The sequence below is a fragment of the Pristiophorus japonicus genome, chromosome 6 (assembly GCF_044704955.1).
Source record: "Pristiophorus japonicus isolate sPriJap1 chromosome 6, sPriJap1.hap1, whole genome shotgun sequence".
NCBI lineage: Eukaryota > Metazoa > Chordata > Chondrichthyes > Pristiophoridae > Pristiophorus > Pristiophorus japonicus.
The window spans coordinates 198,991,065-199,006,308 of NC_091982.1; the positions used below are offsets into that span (position 1 = coordinate 198,991,065).

General features: G+C 45.6%; 1 protein-coding gene across 10 annotated transcripts in view; it reads left to right on the forward strand.

Moving 5' to 3' along the window:
• Positions 1–15,244, forward strand: part of lekr1 (Leucine-, glutamate- and lysine-rich protein 1) — a 424,197-nt gene that overhangs the window by 122,230 nt on the left and 286,723 nt on the right. For all 10 annotated transcript variants that reach the window (XM_070883546.1, XM_070883550.1, XM_070883544.1 and 7 more), the window contains one exon: positions 5,460–5,674. In XM_070883546.1, the coding sequence (XP_070739647.1) occupies positions 5,460–5,674 (215 nt within the window). The remainder of the gene's footprint in view (positions 1–5,459; positions 5,675–15,244) is intronic.

Genomic DNA, 15,244 nt, shown 5'->3' on the forward strand with positions numbered 1-15,244 from the left:
AGAAAGACATAAGAGGCGGGTTATGATGAGGGGAAGGGTGGCAAACAAGATATGCATGCATACAGTATCAGTAGCTTGAAAGTGAGAAGCGATTGTGGGATGATAGGAAAGTGGGATGTGAGAAGAAGGATTAGAAATGACCATACCATTTTTGTCTCCAAGGGGTTGAAACTTGCCCATTGATATGGCCTCTACGATCTGCTGCCCAATTATCCCCAAAACACTCTCCTCCAGCTGGCTGAGGTCCTGGATGCCAGCCTACACTACCCCTACTGGCTCTGGTCTGTCTGCTGCTGCTCACGGTAGTTGTGTGCCACCTTGACCTGCAAGAGAAAGAGAAGTGTGCCAATGTGTTTGGATGATATGCTTGTTATGGTTGAGTAGCTGACATTGTGTGGAAGGTGTGAGATGTGAGTGTGAGTGTTGCAGCAGCAGTAGGGTAGTGAGGATGAAGTGAAGCTCTGATGATTGTGCGGTCTGAATGGTGATAGATCGAGATTGTTGGTAAGTGAGTGCTGGGGGTGTGGGTGCATTGTAGTCCAGATGGTGGGATATGGTATTTCCTGAAGCCTTCACTCACCTTGATCACTCGTGTGAGGTCATTAAACTTCTTTCGGCATTGGATGGCCGACCTTGGGACCACAGTGCTGACCGTCACATGGGCGGCTATATCCTGCCACATCCTTTGGGAGGTAGTGGCAAGGGCTTTCTTACAGTCTATGGTAAGAGGACAGCCCACCTCCTCTCCACGGCCACAACCAGTGCCTCCAGAGCAACGTCAGAAAATATCTGGGCTCTTGCCCTTTGAGGATGCTCTGCCTTGGCTTTGCAGTTCCTTCTTCTTCTTCTGGCAGCTGCAGTTGGATCCGTCTTGACAATGAGCTGCTGTAGCATCAATGCATTAGTATTGAATAAAGCCTGTGCCACACATGACTGTGAATTAGACAGGCCCTGATATTGGTCCACCTATTGAACGTTAAGCAAATGAGTAGCAGTTTTAGTGCTGAAATCAAGACTATAATCATGTTCATGAGCAATGAGCATGAATTTTGTGTGCTACTTATATCATTTTGAGGTGGAACAGCTTAACATTGTTACACCTTAACACTGCCTGCTTTGTGGCTATATCCAATTTCTAGGCCTTAAACTTCAAGGCCAGCGAATCATACCACCATCGCAGAGAATAGGTTCAAGTTATTAAGCAATGCAATCTCATGTAGTGGACCCTTTAATGTAAATCTATTTTCATTGTACACCAAAAGGTATGCTCATGTCCATGTTTACAACTATGTTACAGCCTCAAAGTGGGTTCTTTGAAGGTCTGAAAATGCACTAGAAAAAACATTGGCCCAGAATTTTCTGGAGACCTGTGCCATTTTAATGGCGGATCTATGTTATATGGTGCAAACATCAGAGGAAATTATGGTGTATGTGACTCTCACCGCTATTTATGCCATACCATAATTCCCTGGAACTTTTGCGCCGCTCCACCCTTTGCTGCTCAAAAAAAAAAGTTGAAAAGGTAATTTTCATAACACCGCGCCCATTTAAGATCAATGACAATTGTAAGCCTGCTGAAGTACTACCACTGCGATCGGCACTGCCACTTCTCTTCTTCTTAGGCTGTCCCTCGAATTGAGGATGACTTGCTTCCATGCCAAAAAGGGATGAGTTCAATTTCACAGGTGTTTCAATGAAGGACCTAATATTCCAGGTCACGAACTGCTTGTTGAAGGGTGGAAGATGCCTGTGCGTGGATTTTTTTAACATGTGGTGGCCGTTGCACACCAGCCACCACACGGGCTTGACAGAGCTAGGTCTTGGTCCAGTGGCAAGGATTATCCAAGACGACTGGAGACCAGCTCTGCTGCACGGACCTAGTGCGCACACATATCGCAGTGTGGGCTAGCCCGTGCTGCCCCTGGGCCCACGCCTCTCCTGGGCCCCAATCACACACTCTGCAATCTCTCACCACTCCTTCGCCCCAACCTCGCTGCTCCTGCTGCACCTGCCCATGCTCTAATCATTGACCTGGATTATGGTGACGTCCAATTCAGTCGTCTTCTTCACTGCCGTTGCTCTCCTGCACCAGCTCGCGCTGCTCCCTGGACTGGTATGCCGCCCCGGTGGTTCCAGGGCCACTTGCCGCTCCTTTTAAGGCCTGACCTGCCGCAGATGTTTCCTCGCAGGTCGGGGCTGCTATGCCCCGATTGAGTAGTGGACAGAAACTGGCACACCATCACTGTTTCGCTGGTGGACAAGTCCTGCAGGCTGAATATGTGAGTTTTAAAATGTAGAGAAGAATAACATGTCACCTGTAGAGGGGGAACAAGAAGCTCCAGACATAGCACAGGATTCCAGTGAGAACTCCTTGATGAAGCTACAAACCCTTGACGTTTACCTGTGCTTGGCATTTTTATCAAGCCCGGAGGAAAGTGCTGCAACATAACGGGGCAAGGAACAAGCCCTTCAATTGGATCGTAATGGCCTGGCTGATGAAGGAAGCAGTGGTGAGCACTGCACCATCATTGCCCCTATTATTGATTTCAGTGGCACATAAATTGAAACTGTTGCTGAATGGCAGTGGAGGGCTTTCCAATATAACTGTCTCTTGCTATTTCATCATCCTTTTTAATTCCTCTCTATGGGTTGATTTTCCCCAGTATTTGCGCCCTTTTTTTTGGAGTAGGCTGCTTTTTCTGGCCTAACTTAAAAATCCCCAGTTTCCCCAATCAATTTGCGCCAGCTAGTTACGTTTTGTTTTTAGGTAAGTTTTTGTTTCCTCAAAAAGGGGCATTACCAGCTACCTACGCCAATTCTGGCCATTTAGCCAACTTTAGCCAGCTAGTAGTTACTCCATTTCTACTTAGGCCAGCATATGTGGCCTCTCGAGAAAACCCTTGTGGAGAGTTAAACAACTCGGCGCAGGTAAGTACATCGGAGGCCATTTAGCCTGGGTTAGGGGTGGGAAGGGAAGCGGAGCGGACCTGAACCGGCACGAAATCGGGGGCCACAGAGCGGCGGGAAGGCACTGGAGAGGCTCAGGGTGAAGGGAGCAAGCTGGCCAGCATGAAATCGGGGACCACAGAGTGGCGGGAAGGCACCGGAGAGGCTCTGGGAGGCGGGGGGAGAGAGAGAACCGGCCGGCCATATGAAGAGGACTACTGGCGTCCCACCGTGCCAGATGCCCCAAAGCAGCGAGGCAAGAGAGCACGAGTGCAAGGTTGTCAAGGGACACGTCCAGATTTTGCAGAGGAATTAACTCTCGTGTTCTTTGCCTGCTACTTACATGTCTCGGTGATGAATGGAACTAATCTTGTCTAATGACAGCAAATCTAATTGCACCACTTTCCTCTCCTGTGATTTGGGCCACTGGTGGCTGGAGAGATCAGGTCTCATGACCCCCTCCTCATCAGAGCAAGTAATTTATTGCCCTGAGTTATTTGCTCTGTCACTGGCTCTCCGTTTTCCTGGGAAAAATGGGAAAGGAATTCATGTATTGTGATCCCTAGAAAAAGGAAGACCTCGAATGCCGTGAAATAAAGGCAAATTTGGTTTATTCAGTCACTGTGAACTATTGATGCTAATCAGGGGGAATAGCCGGCACTTTGACTTTTCCAGTGGTGAGCAGAGTTGTTCTGCTCACCGTCCTCTCGCCCTTAATCAGGTGGCCTGCAGGTTTGCTCTTTTTGTTGAGGGTGTTATCGAAGAGGCCAGATTCAGCAATTGCTATCAAGGTTACTCACTATATGAAGCTGAAGGAAGTCTCCCAGACTTGGAGCTCTACTGTGCATGCGCGGCCATTTCAGCAACGTCAAGAACATCACTTTTCCCCCCCGCGCATGCGCAGAAGGCCCGGCTCCCTTTTCCAGCGCAGACCACTGGCTCCACCCCGTGAGGCGACTGGCCATGCTGCGCGACTGCAGACTAGAGGCTAAACATCAGGGAAACTTTGGAGATTTTTTTCTGGAGCTTCTATTTAACTAATTAAGCGGTGCAACTCAGGCAATATGCCAGAAAATGGGCTCGGGGAAAATTGAGCCCATTAATAGGACTATACATTATAGGAATGGAAACGAATGTCCTTGTCCAAGTTTCACAACATACATGAATCAAAGCATCAAGCTAGGACTAAGTGGTATCAGACTGATTTTAGCACAAGAAAGAGAGAGAAGAAAGAGAGAATTCTGCTGCCTAAGCTTCAACCTTTAATTCAGTTACTAATTATAAAACTGAAAGGAAACTATAATTTCACTCTAAATATTCGCTGTAAATATACATCTCACATTTTGCCAGGGTGTTTTGCTAGCTTAGATAATTGAAAAATTATTCCTATTTATATCGTTCAATAATTTGCTGTCAGATATAAATAAATAGACAAATGAAATAGGTTGAAATTCCTGAAAAAATCAACAAGAAAAATGGATGCTTAACTATCCATTGGCCCTGCCACTCCCAATCCACTGCTATGCTCAATGTAGCGTATTCGCATTAATTTTCCAACCAATTGTGGTGTAGATTTGCCCCAGGGCATTGGGGAGCACAACAGTGTAACTTATGGGGGGAGAAATTCGGTTGGATATCGCCCCTCATGAGCGCTACAGGGGCGCTAAAGGTTTTGCAGCCGCGAATGCAGGCATTAGTGCCGCTCGGCAGATTCAGTGTGTCGCTACCGGCGGCACTAAAGAGTATTGCCCGGGAGCATAGCGCCAGTGTACAACTCCTCCAGTATCGACACGGAAGCAAAATTTGGTTTGCGCTGCTCTCGTAGCGTCCCGTAGTGACCCCGCCAGAGAAAGCTGGCATGCAGAGCAGTCCCAGCTTGCTAAGGGAAGGAATGAATGCATGAGATAAATGTGATTAATATATATATTTTTTTTGCAATTTAACTTTATTTGGAGTGAGTAATATATAGGGAATGTTTTTAGTGTTTTAGTTCTGATTTTTTGTTGTTGCAGGGAGACCTCTCTTAGGTCGCTACAAAGCCGGCTCTTTGGCACGGGATATTCAGTTGCCTAGCGCCCTAAGAGAAGTGAGGAACGCTTCCCTTAGCGCTCCACTCCAGCTGTTCCCGTCGCTAAAAATTTTCCGCCACTAAATTTAGTGGCCGTCTGACATTAGCGCCTCAAGAACCCTCCAACCAAATTTCTAGCCCATGATGTGCATCGCCAATATTATTTTTGCAGCAAATTCCAGCCCAATATAAATTGTAGTAAAGTGTCTAATTATAATGTCGACATTACAGCAGCTTGTTTATTAACAGATGCATCAATATTTCGTTTGGAAAAGTAATATGTAGAAGTTATATCTGATAATGCAGTAATATACCCTGATGTGGGAAACCCCTCAACAAACTCACTGCAGATAAACATCACCACTTGTATGCTACATAATTTAGTTATGATACATTTTCTGATTAATTGTAGTTTCTGTGTCCACTGTTCTTTGCTTGTTTTTAGATGCCCCAGGATGAAACCGTTTGTAAATATTGTGGAGTTAGTTATCTGATACATCGTGAATTTAAATTAATGGAAGAAAAAGTAAAAGCAATGGAAGCAGAGATGGAATTTTACCGTGAAAGTGTTGCACGTGAAAAAATACTGCAAGGAGAGCTTTGTTCAATGAACCAATGTATGGAACAGCTGAAAAGTGATAATCGACAGAAGAAAGAAAGGTTAGTGTGAAATTTACAGCACCACATTTTGAGTCATCATCATCATCATAGGCAGTCCTGCTTCCACTCTAAAAGTGAGTTCTCAGGTGACTGTACAGTCCAATACAGGAATTACAGTCTCTGTCACAGGTGGGACAAACAATGGTTGAAGGAAGGGGTGGGTGGGAAGTCTGGTTTGCCGCATGCTCCTTCCACTGTCTGCGCTTGATTTCTGCATGCTCTCGGCGACGAGACTCGAGGTGCTCAACGCCCTCCCAGGTGCTCTTCCTCCACTTAGGGCAGTCTTGGACCAGGGATTCCCAGGTGCCAGTGGGGATGATGCACATTATCAAGGAGGCTTTGAGGGTGTCCTTGAGACGTTTCCTCTGCCCACCTGGGGCTCGCTTGCCGTGTAGGAGTTTTGAGTAGAGCGCTTGCTTTGGGAGTTTCGTGTCGGGCATGCGGACGATATGGCCCACCCTATGAAGTTGGTCGAGTGTGGTCAGTGCTTTGATGCTGGGGATGTTGGCCTGATCAAGAACACTGATGGTGCGTCTATCCTCCCAGTGAATTTGCAGGATGTTGCAGAGGCAGCGCTGGTGGTACTTCTCCAGCGCTTTGAGGTGTCTACTGTATATGGTCCATGTCTCTGAGCCATATAAGAGGGTGGGAATCACTACAGCCCTGTAGACCATAAGTTTGGTGCTAGATTTGAGATCCTGCTCTTCAAACATTCTCTTCCTCGGGCGACCGAAGGCTGCGCTGCCACACTGGAGGCGGTGTTGGACCTCGTCATCGATATCTGCCCTTGCTGATAGTAGGCTCCCAAGGTATGAAAAATGGTCCACGTTGTCCAAGGCCGCGCCGTAGATTTTGATGACCGGGGGGCAGTGCTATGTGGCAGGGTCAGGTTGGTGGAGGACCTATGTCTTACGGATGTTTAGTGTAAGGCCCATGCTTTCGTGTGCCTCGGTGTTGACGATGGCTTGGAGTTCGATCTCTGACTGTGTGCAGATGCAAGCATTATCCGCGTACTGTAGTTCGATGACAGAGGATGGGACTGTCTTGGATCTGGCCTGGAGGCGACGAAGGTTTAACTGGTTCCCATTGGTTCTATAGTTTAGTTCCACTCCAGCGGGGAGCATGTTGAGAGTGAGATGGAGCATTGCAGCAAGGAAGATCGAGAAGTGTGTTGGCGCAATGACGCAGCCCTGCTTGACCCTGGTCCGGAAGTGGATTGGGTCTGTGGTGGATCTGCTGGTTGGATCATGACTTGCATGTTGTCGTGGAGCAGGCGGAGTATGGTGACAAACTTTTGGGGGCAGCCGAAATGGAGGAGGACGGTTGACAAAGCAGGCCATGTACAAGAGTGATGCTGTTCCCTGAATTTCTCTTGTAGTTGTCGCGCGGTGAAGATCATATCCGTTGTACCCTTTAGTGGACGGAATCCGCATTGTGACTCTGGGAAGAGCTCTTCAGCCACAGGGAGAAGACGGTTGAGGAAGATTCTTGCGATGACTTTCCCAGTGGCCGACAGCAGGGAGATTCCTCTGTAGTTGCCGCAGTCGGACTTGTCCCCTTTTCTGAAGATGGTCATGATTACGGCATATCTCAGATCTCCCGGCATGCTCGCCTCCTTTCAAATACGAGAGATGAGGTAATGCATTCGTGCCAATATTGCTTCTCCGCCATATTTTAGTGCCTCAGCGGGGATTCCATCTGCTCCTGATGCCTTGTTGTTCTTGAGCTGATTGATGGCCTTTTCTACCTCGTGTACGGCTGGGGTTTTGTTGAGATGGTGGCGGGTAGCATGCTGCTGGATGAAGTTGAGGACACTCATGTTGAAGGCAGAGTCTCGGTTAAGGAGATCTTCGAAGTGCTCCTTCCAGCGGGTCCTGACTGCCTCAGTGTCCTTAATGAGTGCCTCCCTGTTCTTGGCCAGCAGAGGGGTGGGACCATGGGTGCTTGGGCCATACGTGGACTTAACTGCGGTGAAGAATCTTCGCACGTCATGGCAGTCAGCCAGCTGTTGGATCTCCTGTGCTTTCTCCACCCACCATCTATTCTTTAGGTTGCATTTTTTTTGTTGGATCTCGGTCTTCAGCCGCCTGTAAAGCTGCTTTGCTGCTCCCAAATTGGGTTGCTGCTTTAAGTTCAGAAATGCCTTGCGTTTGCGGCTTATTAGCTCCTGGTCATTCTTGTCAAACCAGTCTTGGTGTTTCCTGGTTGAGTGACCGAGCGTCTCTTCGCAGGCGCTGGCCATAGTGGCCTTGAAGGCAGACCAGGCGCTGTGGGCACTCTGCGTCTCGGGGTCATCGAAGTTTGGCAGTGAGGCACTGGCTCTATAGGGCTTTGTTAACTGGGTCTTTGAGTGCCCCGGCATTGATTTTTCTGCGGCATTGTTTCTGTTGCCGTTGCTGCTTTGGAGCTATATTGATAATGACAGAGTGGATTAGGCGGTCCGTCCAGCAGTCGTCGGCTCCTGTCATGGTACAGGTGATGTGCATGTACTTGCGGTCCCTCGCTCGGATGATGACGTAGTCGAGCAGGTGCGAGTGCTTGGAGCGAGGCTGTTGCCACGAAGCCTTGTTGGAACAAGGTGTTGGTGATGACAAGGTCATGTTCTCGGCATTTTGTCAGGAGCAGGGTACCATTGGAGTTGGCTTTCCCTATCTCCTCTCTGCCGATCACGCCTCCCCGGAGGTCTGTGCCCTTACTGACTCTGGCGTTGAAGCCGCCGAGGAGGATCAGTTTGTCATCTGTAGGGACTCGGGACAGAGATTGTTCGAGGCTGGAGTAGAATTCCTCCTTGGTCTCATCTGTTGCATCAAGTGTTGGAGCTGATAACTTGGCACACTGGTTCCAGGCTAGGGTGAGCTGGAGAGTCATGAGATGTTTGTTTATCCCACAGGGGGAGTCTCTGAGGCGGCCGACCAGCTCATTTTTGATGGCGAAGCCAACTCCATGGAGACGGCTTTCTTCTTCTGGTTTCCAGAAGAAGGTGTAACCACCACCTTGTTCTTTGAGCTGGCCTTCCCCTGCCCGCCAGGTCTCATTAGGGTGGCAATGTTGACGTCGAATCAGCTGAGTTCCTGAGCAATGATGGCGGTTGGGGTTGTCCATGAGAGTCCTGATGTTCCAGGTCTAGAATTTCATTTCAATTTCATTTCCAGGTGGAAGATGCCTGTCCATGAGTTGTATTAACGTGGGGCGGCCGTTACACACTAGCTACCACATGGGCTTAGCAGAACAAGGTCTTAGGGTTTATTAGGTGTCCAAGATGGCGGACGGGATGTCAACTCTCTAGGGTGCTCTCCCTGAACAAATTTCCCCCTGGCCATCTGCTGCCATCCTTCACTCTTCTCTCTCCCAACCTCCCTTGCCCCACCCCCCACTGTTTAACCCCCCCCCCCGGCCCTAATAGTGGGTGCATTTCCTACCCCTAAAATATATCCCTTACCCGAAAACACGTGCTGCAAGGGCAGCTACCTACGCCCACTGCCCATCCCCCAAACATGCCTCCTAACCTTCACCTATGAGCACTGGACTTACCTTCCAGATTGACCTTCCTGCTACCAAGTCTTTCGCTCCTCACTGGACGTTCCCAGCTGCTACACCCGATCTCCGACGGCGACCAGTGAGCCTCCGATCAGCTCCGACCACAGGTTTGGGCCCTACCTTCTCTCTCCAGTCTCACATTCGGGCCACCATCCTTCCACAGACGTTCGAGCCTCCATCCCTCTTTTTAGAAAAAATAAAACAAACTTGGTTATTTTCTGTGTACATAAGAACATAAGAAATAGGAGCAGGAGTAGGCCACCTGGCCCCTCGAGCCTGCTCTGCCATTTAATAAGATCATGGCTAATCTGATCATGGACTCAGCTCCACTTCCCTGCCCACTCCCCGTAACCCTTTATTCCCTTATTGCTCAAAAATCTGTCTATCTCCGTCTTAAATATATTCAATGACCCAGCTTCCACAGCTCTCTGGGGCAGAGAATTCCATAGATTTACAACCCTCTGAGAGAAGAAATTCCTCCTCTTCTCAGTTTTAAATGGGCGGCCTCTTATTCTGAGACTATGCCCCCTAGTTTTAGTTTCTCCTATGAGTGGAAATATCCTCTCTACATCCACCTTATCGAGCCCCCTCATTATCTTATGTTTTGATAAGATCACCTCTCATTCTTCTGAACTCCAATGAGTATAGGCTCAACTTACTCAACCTAACTTCATAAGTCAACCACTTCATCTCCGGAATCAACCTAGTGAATCTTCTCTGAACATATCCTTCCTTAAATACGGAGACCAAAACTGTACGCAGTACTCTAGGTGTGGCCTCACCAATACCCTGTACAGTTGTAGCAGGACTTCTCTGCTTTTATACCCTATCCCCCTTGCAATAAAGGCCAACATTCCATTTGCCTTCCTGATTACTTGCTATTGGGCCCAAGTTTCCCCAGGAGTTGCTCCTTTTTTTTGGAGCAACTTGATTTTTCTGGTCTATCCTTTTAGTTGCAATTCTGGCCATTTAATTTGCGCCAGTCTAAGTGAGTTAGGTTTTTTTTTTAGTTAAGTTTTTTTTCAAAAGGGGGCGTTCCCAGCCACTTACCTGTGTTTTAGGAGCTTGGCCAGCAAATAGTTGCTCCAAACTAATTTAGGCCAGCGTATATTGCCACTTCTGTCCGCATAGAAAAACCTTACATAGAATTAAGGAATCGGCACAAGTAACTACATTTAAAGCACCACCAAGCACCAAACAAAGCACAAAAAGTAATAAGCAATTAATTAACGAATAAAATAGAAGGAACTCTGCACCTAAAGCACCAAGACCAAAGTAATAAGCAATCAATAAATAACAAATAATAAAATAGAAGGAACCCTGCATCTAAAGCACCAAAATCAATCAGTAAATAACAAATAAAAATTAGAAGTCCTACCTTAGGGAACGCAGTGGGCCGCTGATGAGGGAGCCCATTCGGCCAGTGCTAGGGACAGTGTGTTTCGGGCCCCTCCCACACAGCCTGCAGCGCGCGTTTGCAAAAACGGCCTGCCAGGAGCTACTGCACATGTGCGCAGACTCTAGCGCGCATGTGCAGAGGTCCCAGCACTGTTTTCAGCGCCGGGACCTGGTTCCGCCCCCAATCCATTGGGCCACGCTGCGCCACGACCGAGGAGAGGCTGGGCAGCGGCCAGACTACGAACTTCTTTTTTTCGGCGCACTTGGAGGCGGATAAAAGCGGCGCACCTCAGGTGAGGGCGCCAAAAAAACAGGTTAGGGAAACTCTCGCCCTATACCTGCATATTAACTTTTTGTGCTTCTTGCACAAGGACCCCCAGGTCCCTCTACTGCAACACTTTGCAATTTTTCTCCATTTACATTATAATTTGCTTTTCTATTTTTTCTGCCAAAGTGGATAACCTCACATTTTCCACGATTATACTCCATCTGCCAAATTGTTTGCCCATTCACTTAGCCTGTCTCTACCCCTTTGCAGATTTTTTGTGTCCTCCTCACAATTTGCTTTCCCACCCATCTTTGTATCATCAGAAAATTTGGCTACATTACACTCGGTCCCTTCATCCAAGTCATTATTATAGATTGTAAATAGTTGAGGACCCAGCACCGATTCCTGCGGCACCTCACTAGTCACTGTTTGCCAACCGGAAATTTAACCATTTATCCTAACTCCCTGTTTTCTGTTAGTTAGCCAATCCTCTATCCATGCTAATATGTTATCCCCAACCCCGTGAACTTTTATCTTGTGCAGTAACCTTTTATGTGGCATGTTATCAAAGGCCTTCTGGAAATCCAAATGCACGACATCCATTGGTTCCCCCTTATCCACCCTGCTCATTACATTATCAAAGAACTCCAGCAAATTTGTCAAACATGATTTCCCTTTCATAAAACCATACCGACTCCGCTTGATTAAATTATGTTTTCCAAATGTCCCACTACTGCTTCCTTAATAATGGATACCAGCATTTTCCCAACGACCGATGTTAGGCTAACTGGTCTATAGTTTCCTGCTTTTTGTCTGCTCCTTTTTAAAATAGAGGCGTTACATTTGCAATTTTCCAATCTGCTGGGACCGCCCCAGAATTCAGGGAATTTTGGTAGATTACAACCAATGCATCCACTAACTCTGCAGCCACTTCTTTTGGATGTAAGCTATCACATCCAGGGGACTTGTCCGCCTTTAGTCCCATTATTTTACCGAGTACTACTTCATTAGTGATAGTATTAAGTTCCTCCCTCCCTATAGCCCCTTGATTATCCACTATTGGGATGTTTTTAGTGTCTTCTACCGTGAAGACCGATACAAAATATTTGTTCAACTTCACTGCCATTTCCCTGGTCTCCATTATTAATTCCCAAGTCTCATCCTCCCAAGGGACCAATATTTAATTTAGCCACTCTTTTCCTTTTCATGTACCTGTAGAAACTCTTACTATCTGTTTTTATATTTCGTGCTAGTTTGCTTTCATAATCTATCTTCCCTCTATCATTTTTTAGTTGTTCTTTGCTAGCTTTTAAACGTTTCCCTATCCTCTGGCCTCCTACTAGTCTTGGCCACATTATATACCCTTGTTTTGAATTTGATACCATCCCTTATTTCCTTAGTTAGCCATGGATGGTTATCCCTTCTCTTACAGTCTTTCCTTCTCATTGGGATATACTTTTGTTGTGAGTTATGAAATATCTCCTTAAATGTCTGCCACTGCTCATCAACCGTCCCATACTTTATTCTATTTTCCCAGTCCACTTTAGCCAACTCTGCCTTCATATCTCTGTAGTATCCTTTATTTAATGTAATTATGTATTAATTTTTTTTAAATTCTGAGCCTGACTATTGAATGGGGCTGGTTGATTCCCTAGACATTACTTTCTCATGTAATTCAGGCTATCCTGGCTTCCAGTCAAAAGTTATACAACAAATAGAATTGATTTGTCTTGGAGTCTCAAGGAAAAGGCTTTAACCTGTCTGTTAAAGGTTACCCATCAATATGTGATCTCTATTTATCTTGCCCCATGCAGAAACCCTACAATTTCCAGTAGCCACCCATCTATGGGCCACTTTTCTGTTAATTTCATCTTGATTAGTCTGAACAAATAGAGTTTCTACTTCAACTGGCAAAGCTGATATTATCTTCAACAATATGCTAGCCAACTAAAAAGTTTATCTTGTGAAAAATCACTTTCAGCAGATTGGATAAAGAAATAATCATCTTGTTTGCCTTTTTTTAAAGCATACCGAGCTTGTATAACTGAATTGCTTTATTAAGTGTATTATCCCAACTCACAATGCCATGGAGTGGTAAGATGCGAGTTCACATGTATTGCTGTATTCCCAATCCCAGCCATTTTGCTGTGGAGCAGTGCCTAGTGGAAGGTATCTCACCACAGGAAGTGAAACTGCTTTGGAACTTGCCCACAGCATCAAGTAAATGGCTTGATTGCCAGTTGGTTGCTGACTGTTGAAGTGTTCATGTTGGAAGTCTGAGGAACAGGAAGAAAACAAAGTTTTACCTCAGTTTTGTATAAGCTGATCAAAAATAAGTACAGTATAATTGAACTTAATCCATTCATAATGCGAAAGAGATTTTAATTCAAAGGGATTTTTGAACATTTGCATTGAAACCTTACATTGAAGGCTTTTGAAGCAGATTTGGTAAATCCAAGAAAAAAAACTCCAGCTTTTTTACTTGGTTGATCTCAGTCTGCTCTCTCAAATATTTGTCTCTTGTGTTGGTCTGTGGTCTCTGTGTCTTTTGACCTCTCTTGTGTTTCCTATGGTTTCAGGATGTCTCTTACCTTTTGCTAGATATCTGTTATCCCTTACTTTTTAGTGGCTTCTTGCAGTTTACTGCCCTTTTTCCTTCTGTTTTATTTTCTCTATCTTATGCTTAATATTCTGCAACACAATTCACTGTAGCCAAATCATATCTCCAACTTGCTCCAAGGCTGCTCTCCACTTCCTTCATTTCATTACTTATCCTTCGCTTGATCTAAACTCTACACATCCTCCACACTCATGAACTGTTACTGACACATAATTACACCTGTCTCTGTGTGCCTTTGAAGTTAATCTGAAAGTAAGCCCACGAAGAAATCATTTTCTTTGTGTGTGTAATGGCATTGAAAGCTTCCAAGGATCAAGAGTGTTGAATTAGAGTATTCATGGATTTGCAGTAGCTTCTTCTCTAACTAAAACAAGATTTTCTATTATAACAAAATATCACTGCAATTGGAGCAATGCCAATTCTGGTGAAAATTGAATCAGTTCATCTATACCCACTGGCAGATTGCCATCTACAGTCAAATGTCTCCTAATAAAGCTAGCAATTTCCATATGTGTACAACACAAAGTTTCCCCCCATCTCTTTTCTGGTAGCAGATTGATTAAAGAATGAGTGTCAAATCTCCAACTGCATTTGAAAGAAATAGTTTTGTGCACTTAACTTGCATTAACTTGATTAACTCATTGAGGAAATTTGCAGTGCTTCATATGCCACAGGAATCCTAAAGACAAACATAGTTGAGTGATCAAAAGAATGTAAAGATAAATAAAAGTTTTGTGAAACCACACATTATGGGGGTGAAATTCCTCTTTTAATAAACATGCTCTTGCATGATTTCCTTTACCATGAGAAGAATAAAATCCCAATAAAGTTTAAGAATATTTTTGCCTGTTCTCTTTGGTTTGCTGTTTTTTCTTTCCTATCTCTGACAATTCTTTTTTTATTACTGCTTCTTTCCTTTCATTTTCTCACTGTGGCTTTTTCTACCTTCTTTCTTGTTTCTTTTTGTTGCTTTACTCTCTTTCCATCCTATTTTTCATTTCTCTCTTTTCTAGATCATTCTTGTGCCTTGATGCTCCCTCTGACACCCAGACCCTATTCAGACCCGACGAGCATATGATGCATAAAACTGACCTTCTCCATGCTCCATGATTGTTGGATTAAAAAATTTGATTTTATTGATTGTCAATTGATAAAAACTTTGGTCGGCATCACTTTTTAAATGGTGGTGTTTCTAAATCCATGAGTCAACTCTGGCACACTCGCCTCTGAGTCAGAAGGTAGTGGGTTCAACTCCCACTCCAGGGACTTGAGCACTAAAATCTACCCCCATCTACGTATTATTTAGATACTCCGGCCTGGAGTTTCCGCTGGGTTGTTATGGTTTCTTCAGCGCGATTCGCCTGAAATAGACCAAACCAGTGCAAAAGATTGAGGAATTTCAAGCTCAGGTTACATTCAGTGTCAATCAAGTTTCCGTGATCTTTTGTGCTAGTTTTAAAGACATCGAGCTGGAAGCCGGCCCTGCCCACAAAACTGGCTATGCCCCCAGACTGAATTAATCACCATTGTAGTGTCAGCTATGGCTCAGTGGATAGCACTTTTGCCTCTGAATCAGAAGGTTGTGGGTTCAAGTCCCACTCCAGGCACTTGAACACAAAAATCTAGGCTGACACTCCAGTGCAGTGCTGAGGGAGTGCTGCACTGTTGGAGGTGCCGTCTTTCAGATAAGACGTTAAACTGAGGCTACGTTTGCTCTCTCAGGTGGACGTAAAAGATCCCATCGCAC